Raw genomic sequence first — 24108 nt, forward strand, 5'->3', positions numbered from 1 at the left:
TTCTCCCCTACCTACCGTCTGCAAGGGACAATATGTCACCCTCTGTGAGTTTCCAGGCTGTAGTTGGCATTTGCGTAGCATTTGGAAAGGGACATTCCAGATCATGATGAAGCGTGCCTGCCTCTCACTCTCTCCACTCACATCCTGGTACAGCACCAGTCCCTGTGATTAAGTTCCACCAATCCCCCCATCCCAGCCCCTTCCTATCCAAGACCGTGGGCAGTAAGCGCCTGTGGCTGGCTCACGGTGGGATGTTACAGCTCAGCTGGTAGACAGGGAGGTAAAACTCAGGGTCATTGGGCAGGGCCAGAGGGTCGCTCTTGGTAAGGAAGCTGGAACAAGTGTTTGCTCAGGCAGCGAGGACAGCAGCAGCCATCAGGGTCATGAGCCCTGTGGGTATCCCCGGCATCATTTCATTTAGTCCTAACACTGGCCCTCTAGGCAGGGAGGTCTACTCCCTTTGTGCTCAGGAGGAAGCTGAGGCTCTGAGTGGCTCTGGGTTTTATGGAAGGTCACACCGTTGGGGCCAGGGCCTCAATCCTAGCCTACTTCCAGTATCCCCAACTCCTACCCACCAGTTCTGCTTTAACTCACAGTGTCTGGCGCTGGAGTCACACCTCTCAGAACTGGGTGAGACTCTAATTGAATCGAATGAAAAAAAAAAAAAAAAAAAAAAAAGAAAGAAAGGCCTGATGTCTTGATCTCTAATGACTTTGCTCAATCAAGAAGGAATTATAAGGCAAGCTGTCCAGTAGAAGCCATGGTCGTACGCAGGGACAGTCACACCCATGGAGCACCCTGCAAATGTGGGACCCCAAGAGTGGCCTCTGTCCCTTCATGGTGGGAACAATCCTCCTGCCACCCCCCTTCCTTTATTCATCCCAATCCATTCTCACACATCTCAACCAAGATGACCAAGACTCAAGGTCACCTTCCAAGGGACATCCCCAGCCCTTGGTGGTGGGATGTTGGGGACCAGGGACTGCTTTCTGGGCCTTCCAGGAGCTACCATAAGGTTGTCCTCACTGGGTCTCCACCTCCTGGTCCCTGACTGGCTCCCTCCTGGGCACCACTCACTCAGTGCCCACGTCCTCATGCTGCTGTAAAGATCATTTTATCACAGAGACATGGAAGCCGACACACTGGACATCTTGAAGTGGGGCTCCCAGTGCTCGGGGCCCACCCAAATGTCACACGTCAAGTTTTTTCTCCACTGTATGTGTGCGGCTTCTCCACCTGCCCAGTAGACCATGGAACGTACTCAAGGCTGCATCCTCCAAGCCATGGAAACCCCCTGAGTATGAGCACGTGGGCTCTCTTCCCTTCTTCTTCTTTCCACCTGTAGCTAGAAAGTCTCATGTTGAAGCCAAGGCAGAGGCAGTTCCAGGGGAGGGCCAGTTAGGGAGCCACAGTGGGATAGGTGGGTGGGACGGCCTGAGTGGTGGGTTCAGAAACACGATGATGGCCTTGGCTTCCCCACCTCTGAGCTTGTCTGCAAGAAGCTGCTGCCGTGGAAGAAATGGCAAGTGATGGTATGGATTTTGAAAGATAGAGAGCACCAGAACGTCCCATTCAAAATGTAAGAGAGGTTTCAAGTCCCTCCTAGATGCCAGAGAGAAGATGCAGTGGCCGAGGTGGGTGGATGGTGCTGGGGGTGGGAGGTGAGGCAGCCAGGATGGACCTAGAGTAGCGAACAGGATTCTTCCTCAGGATCTTCAGGAATAGTGAGGACACAAAACAGGGCCCCAGGACCCAGCTGAGAGGCTGCATGGGAGAAGCACTCCAGAGAGTGAGGCCTTGGCTTGCCCTCTGGCTGTGTTTCAGGAAGGCTGACAAGAGAATATTATGTAGACTTGAGTCTCTAGATTACATATAGGGTAACGTTTTCACAATTGGGGCTAATCCGTAAGCAACCATTTTGTTGGAAATAGCTGAAAATAGATGCTCGATGCCACAAAGAAAAATTAGCACTGAGACAAAGGATCTTTCGGCAACACGATTTTTATTTCCTGGACTGCAGAAAAGGTACTCTCGCTAGCCATCTTGCCACAAGAGTACAATGAATAAAGGAAGACAGATAAATGTATTCCTTACGTATTTGGGGTCATCCTTACTGCTGTGTCTGATCTCCGTTGGCTGGAGCCTGACCTCACAATCTAAACTAAAACCTGACTGGCTAATAACTTAAACTTTTCTAAACAGGTAAAAGCAATGGAGAACTGAGACATGCCTGTGAGCACGTCCAGCACAGAGATCTTGGTTAAAGTACAAGGACATAGAATGTACTATGTGCCTATAAGCACGGCATGTCTAACAGCTACATAGGATGGGGAGGGCTTAATGAAGTTATTAGCACATTTATTCTTTAACAAGAAAGGAAACCTTAGAAAGGAACTTTTCTACTTCCCACACATTTTCCTTCTAGTTTCATCTAAAGGCAGAGTAATTATAATGGACGTCTCCATGGAGCTATCCCCTGGCACCATCGTTGGTGCAAGTCCAAGACTGACCAGCTCTTCTCTGCTGGCAAATCCCAGCTGCATGTTGCTCAGAGTCAGTGGTCAGCAAACTGTGGCCCCCAGCCTGGTTGTGTAAATAAAGTTTTATTGGCAGGCGACCATGCTCACTCATTTCTGTATTGCCTGTGGCTGCTTGTATGCTGTCATGGCAGAGCGCAGTAGTTTCCGCAGAGACCATCTGGCCTGCAAACCTAAAATACTTACCTGGTCCTTCGCAGCAAGGGGACCCAGCCCCCAGGCAGTGGACTGATACCAGCCTGTGGCCTGTTAGGAATTGGACCCCACAGCAGGAGGTGAGAACATTACCGTCTGAGCTCCGCCTCCTGTCAGATCAGCAGTGGCATTAGATTCTAATGAGAGCACGAACATTATTGTGAACTGTGCATGTGAGGGATCTAGGTGGAGTACTCCTTATGAGAAGCTAATGCCTGCTGATCTGAGGTGGAACAATTTTATCCTGAAACCATCCGCTGCCGATCTGTGGAAAAACTGTCTTCCATGAAACCCTGGTGCCAAAAAGGTTGCAGACCACTGCTTTACCGAAAATGTGTACCAACTCCTGCCCTTTAACAATTTTGAACTTTTTATTATTAAAGAGATCATTTACACATCAAATGTTGTTTTATCTGGGATCACATATTTAAGAAAAAGGTCTACTTTCCAGATGAGGAAGTGGCAATACAGTAACATTACCCATAATCTACTGCTTCTTGCCTCAGAGGGCTAGAACCATGGTCCACAGGGGTTTTCTGTAGTTGATTGGCTGAACGGGCAGGGGGGTTGCACAGTGGGGCGGTCAGCACCACACAGGGAGGAAGTGCCCTACAGAATTTAGCTTCCACATCCTCAGGTTAAAGGAAAGTGCTTGCATGGCAGCTGCAGTCCCAGATGTGCAAACAGCTGGCCCGGGGTGCAGGTACACTAGAGTTTTCTAGCTAATTAGATGTTGACACATGCTATATTTCAAGGACACTTGTTTCAGTAATACGTCAAGAAGATGGAAAAGTCCATCTAGAGATCTTTATTTTTGGTGTTGGGGCACAAGGCATTACTACTTTACTACTTAGCAAGTGGGAGAAGCTTTAGCAACTTCGGCTGTGATTTCATCTGCTCCATTGCATCAGTCACTCGCAGAAAGGTACCTTTAATTAAGCAGCAGGTGCATCTTACTTTTATCTAAAGGAGGTCAGTCAGTATGGAGTCATGCATTTTGAGGATCTGTATAGGCTGTCAACATGCAGAGACATACAAAATCCGTGTAAAGATCTAAAGACTCTTTAATCACTTTCTAGACATTACTCCACATTACGTTTTCCGGTCTGCACATTTCTGCTGTGACTTTGGAATGTGTTGATGCGTTGTGGTCTTTGTAAAGAAAACTGCATTAAGTATTAAAAGGCTAAGAAGGTTCTTTCTGATACTTTCACAATATTGGATAAGGTTTTAGAAGACTCCAAAATAATCATTGTTTTTGTCTTCCACTCAGAACAAGAACATGCACTGCATATGGAAGTCTGGAGGATGATGGTCTGGATTCCATGCTGCTAAGACCGCTTTGTCTCAGGAGACTGGCCATGGCAGGCACAGGCATCTAACAAGTCTCCTTTTCTCTCTCTCTCACTCTCAGCCCTCAAGTCTGGACGACAGAAGAGGGAGCCGCCCCCGGTCCATGGTGCGGTCTTTCACGATGCCTTCCTCTTCCCGGCCTCTGTCTGTGGCCTCTGTCTCTTCCCTCTCATCCGACAGCACCCCTTCCAGGCCAGGCTCCGACGGGTGAGTCAAGCTCACAGCAGGGCTGGGCTGAGCAGCGAGGTCTTCGGGGATCTGGAAGAAGCCACCCAGAGCCCTGGGTTCATTTTCTTACAACTGAGGATTTTGTGTTCATCAAAATTATCTTTGAAACTGAGACCCTCAGAGACTTTCTAACCATAGTGCCCAATATTACTTTGAAGTCTTGTGAGTTTTTGAGAAAAACGTCCTCTTTGGGGGTACCACTTTGGGGACGGTTTTTGTCCAATTTTAGAACCTCCAGTGAGTGTTCAGTCCTCTTCGTCATGGCTTAGAACAAGCTTGTCCAACCCACGGCCTGCAGGCTGCATACAGCCCAGGATGGCTCTGAATGCGACCCAACACCAATCCATAAACTCCCATCAAACATTCTGAGATTATTTTTGTGATTTCTTTTTTACGTAGCTCATCAGCTATTGTTAGGGTTAATGTACTTTATGTGTGGCCCAAGACAATTCTTCTTGTTGTTCTTTTTTTTGAGGTGGAATCTTGCTCTTGTCACCCAGGCTGGAGTGCAGTGGCACGATCTCGGCTCACCGCAACCTCCGCCTCCTGGGTTGAAGCGATTCTCCTGCCTCAACCTCCTGAGTAGCTGGGATTACAGGCACGCACCACTATGCCTGGCTAATATTTGTATTTTTCATAGAGACGGGGTTTCGCTGTGTTGACCAGGCTGGTCTCCAACTCCTGACCATGTGATCCACCCTCCTTGGCCTCCCAAAGTGCTAGGATTACAAGCATGAGCCACCGTGCCCAACTTAATTCTTCTTCTAATGTGGCTCAGGAAAGCCAAAAGATTGGACACCCCTGGGAAGAAGCAGGGTGCCTTCTCTTCTGGCCAAGCGCCTTGTACTTTTCACCTCCTGTTCGCCTCCAGTGTGTCGTGCCTGGGCAGGAGCTGGTGGGTCTGGGCATGACACAACCTCCACTGTCGACCCGTGACACCATTCTGCCAAGCCAACTGTCACCGAGTCAGGCTTTCATGATGGACGACTGGGCCGCCTTCTTTTTTCTCTTCCTCCCTTCCTCATTTTTTTGGAGAGCAAATTTTGTGTTTATTTTTGTTTCTGGTGAGGTTTATTGCCTTTTAAAGGGAAATGGTGTTTAAGTGAATGCTTCTGAGAATGACCATCTGTCCCTACTTCTTAGAACAACTCAGGAAACTATAAGGCATATTATCCTTTTTTAAAACACTGTTGTTTTTGAGGCAGACTCTCACTCTGCCACCCAGGCTGGAGTGCAGTGGTGCAGTCACCGCTCACTGCAGCCTCCACTTCCCAAGCTCAAGTGATCAGAACGATTTTTAAGTGCACAGTTTGGTGGCATTGAGTACGTTCACGTTGCTGTGCAGTCATCCCACCGTCCACCTCCAGAACTCTTTAAACTTGCCAAACTGAAACTCTATACTCATTTAACAGGAGTTCCCTGCTCTACCTCCCCTTACTAATTAAGCACTCACTTCCTATTCTCCTCTCCCCCTGCCCCTCATAATATCCACTTTTTTTTTTTTTTTTTTTTTTTTTTGAGACAGAGTCTCACTCTGTTACCCGGGCTGGAGTGCAGTGGTGTGATCTCGGCTCACTGCAACCTCCACCTCTCAAGTTTAAGCGATTCTTCTTCCTCAGCCTCCCAAGTAGCTGGGACTACAGGTGCATGCCACCACACATAGCTAACGTTTTGTATTTTTAGCAGAGATGGGGTTTCAGCATGTTAGCCAGGATGGTCTCAGTCTCCTGACCTTGTGATCTGCCCACCTCGACCTCCCAAAGTGCTGGGACTACAGGCATGAGCCACCGTGCCCGGCCAGTGTCCACTTTCCATCACTGTGATTTCGACTATTTGAAGAACCCATGGACCACTTTCTTTTTACAAGGCCACTTTGGAGATGTATTTTTGCTCTTGAGTACCCAGTACTTAACGTTCATTGAGCAAACACTGTGGCTCTTGCATTAGCTCAAAGTATGGAAAAGAGAACCGCAGTATTGGTATTTTTTTTTTCCGATTTTTGAGTGGCAAGGATGTGAATTTTGTTATTATACAAAAAGAAAAAAATGTTGCATGCAATTTAAACAACACAGAAGAACCTCTGATTGTTTTATGGCTGATTTGCACAGTTGTTTGTATGTCCAATCCCATTTGGTTTACAATCCATCACCCTAAGACACCCACAGGGATCTGGCCCCTTCAACACACAGACACAAACTTCCAGAGGGCCCCAAGGGACGTCTCAACTCTGACTGCCCTTTGTTGCCAATGACTGATGTGCCTGATGGATAATTGCAAACTATCCCCACTTTTTTTCTTAACAGTAATTTTTATCAGCGTCTGATATTTATAAGGCCAAGTCCATATGGAAATTCTCAATTTAAAGGTATTTAAATCATGTGCTTGTCACTTACAGAAAGATTGCTAAAGATATTTAATTCAGCTTCTCCCTGAGAAAAATCCCCAGGCTGGTTACGGAAAGGTTTTTATATTTCCAGGAACATAGGGGTTAGGGTGGAAATTGACGGAGAGGTTTTAGATAGAAGAGTGTTGAATTGCACATGTGAGCTTGGGCTGCTGGCTCTTCCCCAGAAGGCATTTGTTTAACCTTTAACTGGAAGGCATCTTTATTATGGTTCAGAATTGTGTTCATTCTTGGGGTTACCACCCTTTGCTATCTAACTAATGTGGAGAAAATGAGGCTTTGGTCTCAAATGGCACAGATTACATGTAGAATAAAGTTCATCCTGTAGGCAGTTTCTTCTCATAATGTGAAAATTTTAAACTCCTGCCTTTCTCTGGGTTCTTTGTATACCCATCAGGACTTCACAGCCTAGTTCTTCTTCCTGAGCTGAAGAGCATCTACTGATCCTTTTCTTGCCTATATTAATTATCTCAAGTTCTGCTAAACTAGAATACAATCATGAAATGTTTGGTTGTTGCTTATAATACAGAAAACATTTAACACTTAATGGATACGGATATATTGTATATCCAGTGAGAAAAGTCCAGATGTCCAAAAATGCCTTAATGATCTAAGTCAATACTGGTATATTTTATCGATCATTTTTAATTTTTAAGCATTTTATTATAGAAAAATTTCAAAGCTGAGTACAATGGCTCATGCCTAAAGTATCAGCACATTGGGAGGCTGAGGCAGGTGGATTGCTTGAGCTCTTGAGTTCAAGACAAGCCTGGACAACATAACAAAACCCCATCTCTACAAAAAATATAAAAATTTGCTGGATGTGGTGCTGCATGCCTGTAGTCTCGGCTACTTGAAAAGCTGAGGTGGGAGGATCACCTGAGCCTGGGGATGTTGAGGTTGCAGTGAGCCGTGATGGCACCACTGCACTCAGCCTGGGCAACGGAGTGAGACTCTCTCTCAGAGAAAAAGAAAAATTTCAGCCCCATCAGCCAGTCTTGACAATTGCCAGCTCTTAACTAGCCTTTTTTTTCCAATCTGTATCAATCACATTTTCCAGCAAATCTTAAATATCATACCATTTTATCTATGGATATTTCAATACAAATTTCTAAAAGGTGTGAACTCTTTTTTAAAACCAGAACTAGGTTGTATTATATAAACTTTAAAGTAATATAGTTTATTTCACACCAAAAATATTGACAGGAATTCCATATTATAATAATATATTAGTGTTGATTTCCCATTATCATGAATGTCTTTTTGTTTAGTTTGGTTGAGGCAGAATCCAAATAAGGTTCCCACCTTGCACCTTGCACTTGGTTGATATTCTCTCAGTCTCTTTTAATCCCCTTTCTTCCCTTGCAATTTAATTGTGGACAATCCTAGGTTGTGTGTCCCATCATGGCCCCACCATCAGGACTTTGCTGATAGCCTGCCCCATCGCATTGTTTAATTCATGTCTTGATTCTCCATACTCCCTACATACTGGCCGTTGAATCTAGTGATTTGATCAGATTCAGATTTGGTTGAGGGATAAGATAACTTCATAGATAATTGTATGTTCTTCCACTCAGAGGTACACCATATCCTGTTCTCTCTTCTGGAGATGTTAAGAGCTACTGCTAATCAGTGCTTAGATTCAGCACCATTACTGTTAACATAGTGCACGTCCCTTCACAGCAGATCCTGCAGCATAGCCACATTAGGTGGGAGAAGCAAAAAGTAGGCGGTGGTTCTTGCTCTGGGCAGTCTGCATCTTCAGTGGGTGTCAGCGCAGTTTTGTGAATGATCCTTCCCTTCCTGGTTTATCTTACTCTCCAGTGTGGGATACACAACATGGAAGTCAGCACTGAGCCTACATCAGTGGGGAGCAAGATCGCTGCAATGGCCGTCTTTTTTGGGGGGGAGGGGGACAGGATCTGGCTCCATCACCCAGGCCGGAGTGCAGTGGCACAATCTCGGCTCACTGCAATCTCCGCTTCCCAGGCTCAAGCCATCATGCCACCTCAGCCTCCTGAGTAGCTGGGACTACAGGTGTGCACCACCATGCCCAGCTAATTTTTGTGTGTTTTGTAGAAACAGGGCCTTGCTACATTGGCCAGGCTGGTCTCGAACTCCTGAGCTCAAGTGATCCACCCGCCTAGTCCTCCCCAAATGCTGGGATTACAGGCCTGAGCCACTGCAGCCAGCCCCACAATGGCCTTCTTCATGAGAACAGTGGTTTTCTTCCAAGTGTCCCATTCAGAAATACATGTAAGAGAAACCAGCGCTAGGATGATAATATGGCTGGCTGGCAACATTTTCTTCTCTTGAAACCACGCTCCCCTTAAAGAAGGCAATGTCTTCTCCAAGCAGTTCAGGAAGTCAGGTTTAGAAGTTGCCGTGAGTGCTCAGAGCTCCAAAGAGCAGGCTGTATTTTGCAAATGTAAGATCCTAGTAACAGCACTGCCTTCTCACATAACTTTGTGAGTTACGCTGTAAGGTTTTTCAGGTGTGCCCATGCCTTCATTCATTCAGCTGTCTCTCCTGACTCCTGCCCACAGCAGGAGTTGCTAGGGATGAGACTCCAGTCTTAAAATTGGATCCATTTCTTCTGCCTCCTGATAGGACTTCCTAGGACCAGAAACAGGATGGACATGCCAATCTTGTGTTGGAGTGACAGTCGCAATCGTGTGTGGATGTATGCGCATACTGACCTTTTGGTACATGCCTTAGAAACTAGCCCGATTCATTTACTCCATGGTGTAGCCACGAATGTGTTTTTACAGCAACTGTGGGGTAGGCAGAAGGGTAGTGGTGTCTTTATATCCTTTTATAAATGAGGCAGAGGTTACGAGGACATCAAGAGTCACTTGCAGGTGGCAGAGCTAGCATGCAGGTCTTCCGTCTCCAACTCAGTTGCTGGCTGGAAACCTCAAGGCATCTCCCAGCACCTGTGAGTCCCAGTGCCTGTGAGCTGGGCCCAGCTTGCTTCTGACCGAGCCATACAAAGTGCTTCCACCTGAAAACAACCATGTATCTGTCATCACGGAGACTTGGTCAGAATTAAGCTAGCAGACATTTCTTTGCATTGGCATCTATCTTTCCCCATTAAAAAATAGACAGCATATTTGTATACAAATCTCTAAAAGATATGGGTTCCCCTTTTGAAATATACCCTAAATACCATCCTTCCATCGTAAATGAACAGTTCCTTAATATCGTCATCAAATATCTGGCCAGACTTCCCATTTGCCCTATCATGCTAAGAGCTCTCTATCTTTTTCCAGTTTGTCTGTGTTGGGATTGAAACACAGACCTTGCATCTGGTGACTATGTATCTGAAGTCGCCCTCAGCCTCCCTTTTAAATCATTGCTTTCCCTGTAACTGTCTTGGATGGATCGTGAGTGACTTGACGGGCGTCTGCGGGGTGGAAAGCAATTGCTCTCCTATTAAGATGTCATTGACCTTTCCCTTAGGTTTGCTCTGGAGCCTCTGCTGCCAAAGAAAATGCACTCCAGGTCCCAGGACAAGCTGGACAAGGATGACCTGGAGAAGGAGAAGAAGGACAAGAAGAAGGAAAAAAGGAATAGCAAACATCAAGAGATCTTTGAGAAAGAATTTAAACCCACCGACATTTCCCTGCAGCAGTCTGAGGCTGTGATCCTTTCAGAAACGGTAACCTGACAGTGTCTTCCCTCGCTCTGCGGCAGCCTCAGGGACCTACCTTTGCCCCACCTGTAGCCAACATGGCTGCCAGTGGGCTTTTATTGAACTTGTTGTAAAACTGCAACTCAAAAACCTGGCATCCTCCTCCCCTAGCCTCAAATGACCCCAGGCAGTAGGGCAGCAAGAGCCCCAGAGAGGCCCAGAGGAGGCTGGGCTCAGCATCCGTCCGCCTTCCTGGGCCTGGGCCTAGGGCGGGGCCAGCAGGGCCCACGCGTGTCTAGGCTCCACTGCGCTGTTGGGCTTGTTTCCCACCCATGTCCTGATATCCCGGAAGATGAGCAGGAGGGCTTTTGTTGTCAGGAAACAGTCCTCCGTGTCAGCTAATGGCTTCCCCTCGCCCCTTGCTGACTGGAACTCAAGCTAGTTATGATCCAGGTGTTAAAATCAGCTCAGCCAGAATCCAAAGACCTCTTCGCCCTGGGCCGCAGCGGCTGGACCTGGTCTTGGGGTATCCTGCTCTGTCTCATCTGCTCCGTGTTTCAGTCTCCTGGCCATCTTTCAGAAGCACTTATGGGGTCTTCACATGGCATGTGCTGCTGAGCTGACCTTAAACACGGGTCCCAGCGAGTCTCGTTCATTCCACAGTCGTGGGCGTGTGAGGGCCGTGAAACCCCAGGAGATGGTTCTCTTCCTGGGGCTGGGCCTGAGGACTGATCCTCCCAGAATTACCCTGCATTGGGAGGCTGTGTTAGTCTGCTTTATGTTACTATGAAGGAGTAACTGAGCCTGCGTCATTTATAAAGAAAAGAGGTTGATTCGGCCCATGGTTCTGTACGCTGTGGGAGCGTGGCGCTGGCATCTGCTTGGCTTCTGGTGAGGCCTCGGGAAGCTTTCATTCTTGGCTGAAGGCAGGGGAAGGTCGTGTGTCACATGGTGAGAAAGAGAGCAAGGGCTGGGGGATGGGGGGTTTCAGGCTCTTTTAAATAACTCCATCTCATGTGAACTGATAGAATGAGAACCCACCCATCACCCCCATTACTGCAAGGACATCACCAAGCCCTTCATGGGTGACCTGCTCCCGTGACCCAGACACCTCCCACTGGCCACACCCCCAGCATTTCAACATGAGATTTGGAGGGGACAGATCATCTGAGCTGTATCAGAGTCTGAGTGCAAAGATGAAGCACAGCCCACTTCCAGGAAGAACTTGATAAAGTGCTGTCTGTAGCTGGAAACATAAAGGGTTCTCATGGGCTGTCAGCGTCAAAGGCTAAGTCAGGATTAGAGCTGCCGTCTCTGGAAATGGGTGGGTGGGTGTTTGTCTCAGTCCTGGGCAGTCAGCGGGCTGTGACTAGAGGGTTAGACTTACTGTACTGCTTGTTTAAGGATTAGAAAACAGAAGCTACATTTTATCTAGACTGCATGACACTCAGAAAGCCGTCACATGCTACTTGGCTATCTAGCGGTGGAAGGCAGATGCCCCAGTCATGACTTGATGTCCAGCAGGCCAGTGCTCCTCTGCAGCCTCTGGGTATGTGCTGTGGCCGCAGCTGGGCTGGAGGATTCCTGTGAGGGTGGCTGAGCATGTCAGGCCCAGGGGGGCACTGGCTGGAGGCTGGCCTGAAGCACCCAGACACTCAGCCTCCAGCAGATCGAGGGGTTCCTGACCACATAGCATGCTCTGTCTGCTATTCTAGGAAGTTGGGGTGCCCAGCACCCCAGGGGCTGGCTGAAGTCTCCTTCTCTCAAGCCCCAGGTAAACTTCTCAAGTCTCAAAACGTCACAACTGGGTAGGGAAATTAACAGAAGCATTTTTAAATATGACTTAGTGCCAGACACTGTGCAAGTCTTTCAAGCACTTTAATTTAAGCTCTGTTTTAAGATGCTAAATTGGAGGGCCTCGGAGAAGTTGTGCCAAGTGGCAGAATTGATCACAGCTGACTTGTGTAAAAAGAAGTCCAAGGACACATGCGCAGATGTGACAGGCAGAGAGCCAACACAGTGCATTTTCTGTCCCTGCCCCTAGGGGCCCAAACATCCTTCTAGGATCCTTGCAAACAGCGGGGCTAGCAGGAGCACCACGAGGGCCGCCTCCCTATGGTTGGCCCTAGTACACTCAGCCAATCACCAAGGTCAGAGCACAGAACCCTGGCGGTGCTTCTCAGCATCCGGCCCAGCGTCAGCAGAAGCCTTCCAGCACCAGGAGGCGAGGAATCTGGACCTCCCGCTAGGGACAGACTTACTATTCTTGGTCCAGCCCAGCGACTGTCTGCCTATGCAGAGGCCACCTCCTCCAGGGGACAGGTATCGGCAAAGTCTCTGAGGACAGTCAGACACCTAAAGTTTCCTAGCAGGCGGCTACACACCTGTGACCAGCCATGCACAGCAGGGGAGGTGGGGAGGAGGTTCACTGGAGCAGAAGCAGCAAGCCATTACCTGGGGACACCAGCCATGCCCTACCCCCCTGCAGTATCCTCCTTGTCCTTCCCCCATGCTGGCCTCCCCTGCACCCCAGCTTCTGCAAAGGTTTTCCCTCGTCAACCCTGGGTTCAGTTTCCTACTCGATTTGCATCATCAACAATTTTCTGACCTTTAGCTGAGCCTCTCCAGCCAGAGCCTCCAGGCTGTAATTCGCATCTTGACGCTCTCTGAATCAGAATGTGCCTGCCCTGGGTTGCAGAGAAGCCAGAGAAGCACCTTAGCAGACCCGAAGTCTCTCATGCCAGCGCTTTCACCCTCAGCGGGCCCTGCACGTCACCCAGCCTTTCCTGACTTCCCCTGGCAGTTCTGCTGCCTGGAACAAGGCCATTTCTGCAGAGGAGGTGCAGCCCCTGGGTGCTGGACTCCCCCATCAGCACAGGATAGTTCTGGAAATAGACCTGTTGGCCTAGCTCTGTCACTCACCTACCAGAGGGCCTGAACCTTCCTCCCGAGCCTGGTTCCCATTTCTTCCTTCCAGCCTCAGTAACCTCCAGACTGGCCCTGGCTCAGCTGATTCCTCCCGGGGCAGACATCGCAGCCTATCTGCTCTGTTGCTCACCCGATCCAGCACAGCCCACCTTCCAGGCCCCCAGACCCAGCCGCAGCACCAAGCCTGGAGCTGTCCACTCACCTGCCTGCCCTTCCTGTGGGGAGAATCTCGACCCCTCCTTTTTAGCTGGGTTAATACGTTTTCTAATTACTCCTGCCTCAGAGTGTTTTGTAGCTGCTCCTGTTCCCCAAAGCCTAATGATCTGAGACCAACCTGTAAGAAAAATGTAAATACAACCTACTGATGGGACAAACAGGGAAAGGGCTTAGGTGGAGAAAGTCAAGTGCCTCCAAAAGCCAGAGGTGGGCAGGAAAAAATGCATTGAAAAGCAGAAAAGAATCCCTGCCAGTAAGGACCTAGGATGTGAGAAGAAGCAAAGGAAAGGAATAGCAAAAACCCTTCAGCCAGTTCCCAGACTTTCACATACATGCCAAGGAAGACCAAAGCATGATGAGCACACCTGGGGAATTGCGCCATTGAACGGGCCATTTATTCTGTTCTTGACCGCATGGAGGTTGCCCTGTGTTTTTGCTGGGCAGCCTCTGTGTGACTTGGAACAATATTCAGCCACTCTGCATCCAGATGCTGGCCACCCCAGGCTGTGTGAGGACAGCAGTGTGAGTCCCTTACGTGTCGGAGGTCTGCTGTAACCCCAGGCTGGGCAACTCCAACCCAGAAATTCATTGTCTCCCAGTTCTAGAGGCTCAGCAGGGCCGATTTCTTCAGAAGCTGCCACATGCCTCTCTCCTCCTGTCTGGGGGTTTACTGGCCATCTTTGGCGTTTCTTGGCTGATTGAAGCATCACCCTGACCTCTGCTTTCATCTTCACATCATGCCCTCCCAAATTTGGACACAGGTCCATGTCCAAATTTTCCTTTTTTATAAGGTCACCTGTCCTGTTGGATTAGGACCTGTTACAGGGAAGTGTGTGGGTCCTTGATTCTTGGAAGAAAGAATTTAGCCAAGAGACCAATTAGCAAAATAGACAAATTAGTAAAATAGGTAAAGTAGGCTTATTAAAGAAAGAAAATTAGAGTAGACCCCAGAGGAGGAGCAGGCTGATCCTGCTGAGAGCAGCCCCCGGATGTTCTGAGTTGCCGTTTTATATTGGACTGTTTTAAGTCCAGTCTCTGTCATAAGCCTCTCCCTTTGTCTGTATCTGTTTTCCCCACTATGTCTTAAGTGTCCACCTCTTCCCTGCCTAGTTCCCGCCCAGGTTTGTGGGGAAGCTTTTCCTGCCTAGTTCGCTTGCTGCTGGTTGATGTGCATGCCCAGGGCCCGGTGATCAGTAGGAATCCTATTATGGCGGCGTGCATTACCGCCACCCCGAGAAGGTCATGTAGTGGTCAAGTCTGCGCTTATTGTGCGTGCATCCCTCTTAGGAATTAACCCCTTGCCCTGTTTCCCTCCTGATCAGCATGTAGCTAGCTACATTCTAACTTGTTAGCTGCAGAGGGAGCAATTACCCGGTGTCTTATGGGGCATTTCAAGGTGCTGCCTCCTGCCTGGGCATTCTCCTCCTCTCTGCTCACACCTAGCATGTGTGTTTCGGGGAGGTCTCTGGGGCATGAGATTTTCCAGAGTTTGCTTCCCCTGGGCCCCCTTTCCTGTTTATGTCTTGCTATCTACCCACTCTAACAGGCCCAGCCTAAGGGCCACACCTTAGCTTGGTCATTTGCAAAGACCTTGTTTCCAGATAAGGTCATATTCTAAGGTAATGGGGGCCAGGACTTCAATATAGGAATGTAGGTGGAAACGCACTCAGCCCGTAAGAGACCCTAACTGTGCTCTTTCTGTCCTTTCAATGTAGATAAGTCCCCTGCGGCCCCAGAGACCGAAGAGCCAGGTGATCAACGTCATTGGAAGCGAAAGGCGCTTCTCGGTGTCCCCCTCATCACCGTCCTCCCAGCAAACACCCCCTCCGGTTACACCAAGGGCCAAGCTCAGCTTCAACATGCAGTCCAGTAAGTGGAACACTCCCCACCTATGTATCGTGCTGTTGCTTTGTGACGCCCCTTGACTGAAGGCTCTCGGGTTAGAAGCATTTCCTCCCTCCCCTTGTAGCAGAGGGAGGGAGTTTGGATAAGCTCCTGGCTTCCTGGGAATATCTCTTGGGACAGACTCTAGAGTCTGGACTTCCACACATCGGGCCAAAGCCCAGAGCCCAGGTCTTCAGCGCTGTTGGGGCAGAAAGTGCAGGGTCTGTCCCAGGATCCGTGGGGAGGGAAACTGGGGCCCGTGGGACCACTCCACTTCCTATTCCAGGACACAGCCGCAGGAGGCCACGGGCCTGCCTGTGTCTAGGACGACGCCCTGGAGAAGCACTCCAGGCGGTTTGCAACAGCCAAGGAGCACAGCTGAATTTTCTAGTTTGGACCAATTTTTAAATTACCCAAGAAGTTGCCACAAAACCGGTGGCTCAAAACAGCAGAAATTTGTTCTCTGAAGGTTTTCAACTCTGAAATCAAGGAGGTGGCAAGTTGGTTACATCTGTTGGCTCCAAGGGAGAGCCTGTCCCAGGCCTCTCTCCAGCTTCTGGTGGCTCCTAGCAGTCCCTAACCTTCCTTGGCTGTGGCCACATCACTCCGCTCTCTGCCTGTCTTTACGTGGCCTTCGTCTCTGTGTCCTTTCCTCTTATAAGGACACCAGTCATTGGATATAGGGTCCGCTGCAAATCCAGGACAGTCTCACCTTGAGATCCTTAGCTAATTACATCTGCAAAAACCCTAAGTCCAAGTAAGGTTACATTCTGAGGTTCTGGGTGGCCCTAAGAGGTCCACGTTTTGGAGACTCTACTCAACCTCCTCTAAGTGGTAACCAGCTTTTCACCACTAAATTCACAGCCAGCAGACAGGAGAAATCTTGGCAGGGAGGAGGTGCTGGGGGTGAGGGTGACAGCAAAGCCAGGGAGCCTACTCTCCTTCCTGTGGCACAGAAAGGGGTCGACGGCAGGAGAGCTCCGTGCCCTGTGGCAAGGGTTGTGCAAGGCAGTGAGTGATCGTCCTCTGCACCTGATTTTCCTCTTGCTTAAAGGGGAACAGTCAAGATTCTGGAGACTGTCAGGTGGTAGGAAGTCTGGCTCCAAGAATGGATGCGTGAGTTTAATTGAGTAGGCAGAGAGCTTTCTGGGCACTGGGTCTGTCCCTGGAGGGTGCATCCTCACATCCGTGCACTATTACTACATGATTTCTCTAAAAATGTGTTTAAAGTCTATTTTAGTATTTAAAACCATAAGGCACCATCACTGCTGCAGAAAACAACTTGGTGGTTCCTCCAAAGTTCCACGTAGAATAACCGTATGGTAATATGAACCAGCAGCCCTACTCCTAGACCTGCACTGCAGAGAATTAAAGAGAGGGACTCCCACAGGTACTTAATATTCATAGCAGTATTTTTCACAAGAGCCAATAAGCGAACACAACCCAAATGTCCATCGACTGATGGCCAGATTAACAAAACGTACATCCAAAGAAATGTCCATGCAGTAGAATATTACTCAGCCGGAGAAAGGAGTGAAGTTCTGACACATGCTGCAGCATGGATGAACCTCAGAACCATGATCCCGAATGACACAGATCATCCACAGAAGGGCAAATCTTAGGGGACTCCACCTCAATGAAATTTCTAAGGCAAGTTCACAGAGACAGAAAGTAGAGTAGAGGCCAGGTGCTGTAGCTCACACCTGTAATCCCGGCACTTTGGGAGGCTGAGGTGGGCAGATCACCTGAGGTCAGGAGTTCCAGACCAGCTGGTCAACATGGTAAAACCCCGTCTCTACTAAAAATACAAAAATTAGCTGGGCATGGTGGCACGCGCCTGTAATCCCAGCTATTCAGGAGGCTGAGATAGGAGAATCACTTGAACCTGGGAGGCGGAGGTTGCAGTGAGCTGAGATCACACCACTGCACTCCAGCCTGGGCAACAGAGCAAGACTCCATCTCAAAAAAAAAAAAAAAAAAAAAAAAGTACAGTAGAGCAAACCTCCATGTGGAAAGAAGGAAGAGAGGGAGGACGAGAGAGAGAAAGAGAGAGAGAGACAGAGAGAGAGAGGAGGGTACCAGGGGCTGGAGGGAGGGAGGAGTGGAGCATTATTCTTTAATGGATACAGACTTCCTGTTTGGGATGATGGAAATGTTTCAGAAATACATCATGGTGATGGTTGTCCACCATGTTGATGTGATTAAGGCCACCAAATTGTTCCCTAAAAGATGGCTAAAATGGCAAATTTGATGTCCTGTACATCTTACCACAATAGTAACAAACAAATAGGCACCAATCATGAAGACAGTCACTCGCTGAAGCCTTCTTCTTACACTCCTCGGTCCCATGGCAGAGCTTCCTCAGAAATTGACACAGTGTTCTTCCCAGGACACATTTTCCTAATAAAGGATTTTTCATCAGATGGATCCTCGGGGAAAACTCCAAAAGAGACTCATCAGTAAAAACATCAATTTTTCTCTCTTTAATATAAAAGAAAACAAATTATTTTTAAGAGTCTCAACAAAGGTTGAGAAAATATCCTGCCTTAGTGATTATCCCTCCATTTGAAAACTGCTATTTTTTTTCCAGTTTACTTTAAAACTCAATTGTGCATCCCCTTGGCTTATTTAAAGCAACGGCCACAGTGACTGCTACAGCTCATAAAATCATTTCATACAGTGATGGATTTGCCTGTGGCACGAGATTTGAAGTTGGGTGGCTGGTCGCAGTGTTAGACTTTGCTTAGCGAATCTTTCCAGGTGATAACTGCAGGGGTGACTGCAGAGACCCAGCTGGACTTTGAAAGCAGCAGCAGCAGCAGCAGCGGAGACGGTCCTGTGGCACCCAGCTGTTTCACTTCCACCAAGGCAGGGGGCCCAAGGAGGGATCAGAGAAGCCAGGGTGAATGCCACCTTCTCCAGTGCCTTGCTTTACCTCCAGTTTTAGTTGCCTCTTTCTAGAACACTGCCATTAGGAGAGAGTCCTGCCCTTTGTGCTCGCTCCCTCCCTGCCCTCGTCTGCTCTGTTGACAAACGTGTCTGCCGGATAAAGTGTTTCTGCAGTGCCTGCCTCTCTGGGAGGAAACATGAAGCCACCCCCTGAGTGGTCAGGCTCCATGGGGAAGTTGGGCTGATTTTAAACAGATCCCGGTTTTCCAGACTTGGAGCTGAACGGCATGACGGGAGTGGACGTGACCGATGTCCCGCCCCCTCTGCCTCTCAAAGGCAGCGTGGCAGATTACGGGAATGTGATGGAAAACCAGGACTTGCTGGGCTCGCCAGCACCTCCGCCTCCTCCTCCGCACCAGAGGGTAAGTTGGGAATCGAAACATGGGTTCTCATCACTTCCCCTCCACAAAACAGGATGAGTCCCTCATGCCAGATATTAGCGGGTTTACTTCGGGCTGGTGAGCACGCGAGAAAAACCACGCATGACAAGCTCAGGTTTGATTTTTTTGCAAAAAGCTATCGAAGCAGTAAGGACTCTGGTAGGTAAGATCTGTGGCTCTGTGTCATTATCCATCACTGCATCAAAAGGCACATTTTGCTATCATGCCTCAGAACGAGGAGGAGGATAGGCATTCCAAGCTTGTCATCGGTTATGCCATGGAGATCATTCCTCGGGAGATGCAAGTCTTAGGAAATTTGAATTTCTGAGAAGTAGCTTTTCTGTGAAGAGGTCTGTCAGACTTTTTAAAGAGGTTGGCCAGTGTCACCCTGTGGCAGACACCTGTTGTACCCCTGCTTGGCCCCGGAGAAGCTCATCTCCAGCCATTCCTCCAGGCAGCCTCACTGTGGCGCTGGGAGCTCCTGGGTGGTGACAGGCACTTACCTTCAGAGACTGCAGGGGAGAGCCAGGTGTGGCGCCCAGCCACAGAGCACCCTCCTCGGTGCTGTTTTGGGGGTGCTGGCCCGGCTTCCTCCACCAGCACTGGCCTTTGTAAACCTAAGCAACCCACTGGAACCCCTCTTCAGCGTGAGTCCCTGAAGCTGGTACCCCCAGCAGCTGTTTTAGTCACTTATCCCACCCGACGTCCCTTTTGCTGAACAGCTCCTGGGCCTGCCTACCCATCCAAATATTAGTCAAAGTCATAAAAAGCCATTTAAATAAGCACCTTGGTTACCAGTTGACAGTTCTAGAAACATTCTTTTCAGATCCATCCCGTTCCTCTCCTCGTTCTCAAGGATGCTGTCGTGAGTCCTGTGAGTCCCAGCCACATCCTCTTGTGTCAGGCCCAGGCCTGTGTGGAGGGTATCTTGAGTGGGGTGGAGGCGTGTGAGTGACTGACTCAGCCACCGAGGGAACTTCTGCTTCCTGGCTCAGCCCTCCCCGCGCCATGTGATCGTGAATAAAAATTTGAAAATTAAATCAGTGCAGTCTAAAAAGTAAAATATCCCTTTCCGTATCTGGACGGCTGGCCATATTTTTCTGCTATCCAGCCTCCGTAAAGTAATTATATGGCCACAAGACTCCTATAGAACATTGAAAACATGAGATTGTTAGCTGGCTCTGTTTTTCTTGTAATGGTGAGACACGTGGTTTTGTTTGTTTTTTACTTTAAAAAACAATATAAATTCCACATGCCATTTCTTTTTCTTTTTTTTTATGGAGACTTGTTCACGGAGTGTTCTGCAAGGTTATTACATCTCTTATGAGAGGACTGGAAGAGAGAGCGTGTTTGTTTGCAGCATGTACATTTCATCATTCCTTTTGTATCAGAAAACTGAACAAGCAGTGGGACTTCATCTTTAATATCAGAGAGGCAGATTGCTCTTCCGAGGCCCAAGTGCCATTTAAACAGGCTTCTTCTCCCTAGAGACACCTCAATGGGGAGCTGGAGGGTCCCTAGAGATGCTGCCTAGAGATGCTCCGTAGAGACGCTCCCTAGTGATGCCTCGTTGAGGTCCTGGAGCAGGAACCAAGTTCCCCTGTGAAGAGAACTTTCTGGCAGGCTGGAATGGTTTGTTGCACCACAGAAATGGAAGCCTGACCTTCCCTGGGCATTTCTAACTTCTTGTTAGAGCAAAAGGAGATTTGGGGGGTCTAGCAAGACTATTGGGTTGCTTGGAGTATCCGTTCCCTAACAGCTTTGTTCATTGGTCACATTTTCATCACTTTATTGTATTGGAAAAGCAGGAGTGTCCCCCTAGTCTCCCTACGCTAGTAAACTGAAAATTCTAAATTTAGAATTACAACCAATTCCACTTCTTGTTACAAATCAACTCCCAGGTAACATTTTATTGTCTCCATGTCTTGGATGCACCAGTGTGGCTTACTGATGCCACATATGGTTGATTAAGTAAGGGATAACATGGATTATCTCTGTCTCAATTTATAAAGGGCGTGTGAATTCAATTAGATTAATGACCCAAGTGTCTTCGGTCTTTGTTTCTTGTTTAATTTAGTTGCAGCCTGAGCGCGGGCTCAGGTGACACACTGATGGTTAGTATGTCATCATTAGGCGGAAGCGGTTGCATTTCCTGGGGTGCCTCGCTTTGCACAGGCCCTGAGAGTTGCTCTAGGATAATGATCATCCATCTGCCATAGTGGGGATATGATCAATATCCTCCTGTCACTCTCATTGATCAGCCTCAGGCTCGTAGGCAACTCTGTGTCTAGCTGTTGCCACTAAGCTGTCATTTTTTTCCAAATGGCCCTTCCCGTCAGTAATCTGAGCCATCGTTTTGCTTAATGGTGATAAACTTTGGACATGCTCATATTTGGCACAGAGGTCATCTGAAGCGCTGTGTTCGTATCAGGCCGTGTTAGTCTGGTCCTTACCAGTTCCTCATTGGCCAATCAGTGTGGCTTTCACATGTAAGCAAACCTTTCACCAGACCTCAAAACAGGTGTCTCTTTTAACAGTACTAACCAACCTTAAAAAGACTTACTTATTGTTTTACCTTCCTTTGTATAAGGTCATCTACGCATATAATATCTTTATGTCATTTTACTTTTTCACATTTCTTCTCCTCTCTGTGTTAAGCACTAGGTCATTTTTTGTATTTACTCATCTGTGAATCAGGAGGAAATCTGGGCGCTGAGTGTCTATCCTTGAAAACCTCCTTTCTCACATTCAGCTAAAGGCAAACCCACACTGAGAGGCTGTTAAAAATCCACTCCTACCCTTAAGTTAGATGATAGCGTTCTGTGATTTCATTCTAGTTCCTCTGCTGTAGCATGCTCCTACTTACCCTGGTCTGTTCATATCTTCCTTCATTTCTTTGTTTACTCACCTGTTCATTTCTTCATTTACTCACTCATTCATTCACTTATTTATTTATTTGCTCATTCACTTATTCACTCACTCATCCATTTTCCTATTTGATCGACCCATATGTACGGAGCGTCTCCTGCACATCAGGTGTGTGTGATGGGCATGAGGGTCCCAGAAGCCATAGGGTACAGCTGCCTTCAGTCCTAACACTCCCGCCAGGTCCATTTAGTAGGAGGTTTTCCATTATCTCTACGTTGAAAATTTACGTTCTTTTTTGTGACTCTAAGGTAATCTATGGCCCATGGGCTGAAGCCAGCCACCTGTTTTTATAAATAGATTTTTTGGAACACAGCCACACCCCTTTCTGTACACACTGTCAATGCCCACTTTTTGGCTGCAGTAGCAGCATTGACTGGCTGCAGCAGAGACCCTGTGGCCTGCTGAAAAGCTGGAAATATTTACTGCGCAACCCTGTGCAGGAAAAGCTTGCTAACCTTTGCCTGAAGCTCAGAAAGCAAAGAAAGGTCTCTCGTCTCACCCTTGGGGAGTGTCTCTAAAGACTTGTTTATCCCTTGGACAATAGATAGATAACTAGGTCGATAGCATCTGGATTTTAAAAAGTGGTGCAAAGAGCAATGGTACCACTCGGGGGCTGTGCAGATGGTGGGAGCTGCTCAGAGGCGTCAGAAACGCCCAGGGCCATAGCAGCCCCATCTTGAACCTAGCAGACCTGCCAGCCCCAAGTCAGACAGGATGGAGCCTAACTCACGTGGAGAGGATGGTTCCGGCTGAGTGGCTGTGCCAGGTCAGACCCCGCCTGGAGACGGCTTCTTTTCTGTCAGGAACGTCAGTAATATGGTGTCTTCCCCATCCTCATGTTTTCCAGCATCTGCCACCTCCACTGCCTAGCAAAACTCCGCCTCCTCCCCCTCCAAAGACAACTCGCAAGCAGACATCGGTGGACTCCGGGATTGTGCAGTGAAGTCACAAGCCTGTCTGGAAAGCGTGCGCTGCCCCTCCCCGTCTCCATGTCCTCTCCCTCCGTGTACCCTGAGTCTGCTGTTTACCTCAATGGGCCTGTGATGTTAACATTTCGTGCAATTGGTTTTCCTTCAAAGGAGTTCAGTTCCCGCCATGGAGCGAGTGGCCTTTAGCATCATGGAGCAAGGTGGGTCGGGGAGGTGTGTCTGGTCTGGGATGTGCCATCAGGGTTGCAGAGTTGGGGGCCTCTGAGCGTGTCTGGCTCTGAGAGAGCCTGAGTCTTGCCCAAACATTCTTTCTTTTTGTGCCAAATGACTTGCATTTGCGAAGAGCTCAATTGCTCTGAGCTCAGCCAAGTAAGAGAGGCTAGGCCATCACTCTTGGGAAGCTGTGTAGTGAGGATAGAGAAGAATCCTCCTTGCCCCTCTGTAGGACAAAACTTTGTTCCAGCCAGTGGTGTGACTTCGTTCGTTGAGGTGTGTCTCCAACTCACATCAGACAATGAAGTTCAGCCCCTCCAGGGAAGTTCCTGATTTCCCGGGCAACATTTAAAATAGGATCTTTCTCAGCTACTGAACAGTTACTAATTTATGGGGTAGAAACAGCATTCAGAATACTGAATCAAATGGATAAACAAGTGAACATAGGAAGACGAATTTTGGTTCTTTTTTGAAAGAGTATGTGTACCACGAGAGCTGGTTTTAATTGGGTGAATGGTTTTTGTCCTCATTCTGTACAGAAGTTTGTATATATGATGGTTCTTAGAACTTGTTTTAATTTTTGTGGTCCTTCTGTTTATTATAATAGGCATCCACAGAGGATTCTCCATATGTGTTCTTAATGTTTAACTGCTGGAAGTGTTTAAAAAACACACACAAATTAAATTTTTTTTTTCAGAACCCTGAAGTCCTGAAAATGTGGGTGGACAATGATTTTTTAAAAAACTAACTTTGTATAACCTAATATTTGTATTCTGTCATCTATATTTTTTTATTCACTATAATCATGATACTCTTCTAATAGACTCAGAAGTTAATCATTGACAATGAAAAATAAAACGTTATTTTAAAAGACTCACAGTGTCTGATATATTATGTTTTTATCCTTGATTGTAAAATACAAATCCTGCTTTTTGTATTCTGCTTTGTTAAAGAGCTTGGTGACATACATTTATTGATGGACCGCTTCCTCAAACATTGCTTTAAATCCTCTCTGTTAATTGTCTGATCTGGAGCCCAGATAGGAAGTGTCCACGTCCCCGTGCCTGGCTGCATGTCCTTATCTACAGGAGCTGAGCAGAGCCCCGCTAAGTGCTTCCCCGTCACCAGACCCTGAGGGCTCTGGGGCTGCACCTCCCCTGGGCCTCCCTTCAGCTGCTAATTTGAGAGAGGGCTTTGGTGAGTGGGTGTGTGATTTCGCTGTAGAGACCTGGACATTGAGAGCTTTCTCCAGGGCCTACTTGGCTGGATCTGGGGTGGCAAGAAACAAGGAAGGCAGGGGTCCTCTTCTCAATGGACAGGGCTCTCATCT

The 24108-nt window shown here is 48.1% G+C and overlaps 1 protein-coding gene across 2 annotated transcripts in view; it reads left to right on the top strand.

Moving 5' to 3' along the window:
- DOCK1 (dedicator of cytokinesis 1) overlaps positions 1-23651 on the top strand; it is a 535347-nt gene extending 511696 nt beyond the window's left edge. For both annotated transcript variants that reach the window (XM_039465108.2, XM_039465109.2), the window contains exons 48-52: positions 4147-4292; positions 10180-10378; positions 15211-15364; positions 18539-18690; positions 22484-23651. In XM_039465108.2, coding sequence (XP_039321042.1) covers positions 4147-4292; positions 10180-10378; positions 15211-15364; positions 18539-18690; positions 22484-22579 — 747 coding nt within the window. In that variant the 3' untranslated portion in view covers positions 22580-23651. The remainder of the gene's footprint in view (positions 1-4146; positions 4293-10179; positions 10379-15210; positions 15365-18538; positions 18691-22483) is intronic.
- Positions 23652-24108: the final 457 nt, after the last annotated feature.

Source organism: Saimiri boliviensis, chromosome 12 (assembly GCF_048565385.1).
Source record: "Saimiri boliviensis isolate mSaiBol1 chromosome 12, mSaiBol1.pri, whole genome shotgun sequence".
Lineage (NCBI taxonomy): Eukaryota > Metazoa > Chordata > Mammalia > Primates > Cebidae > Saimiri > Saimiri boliviensis.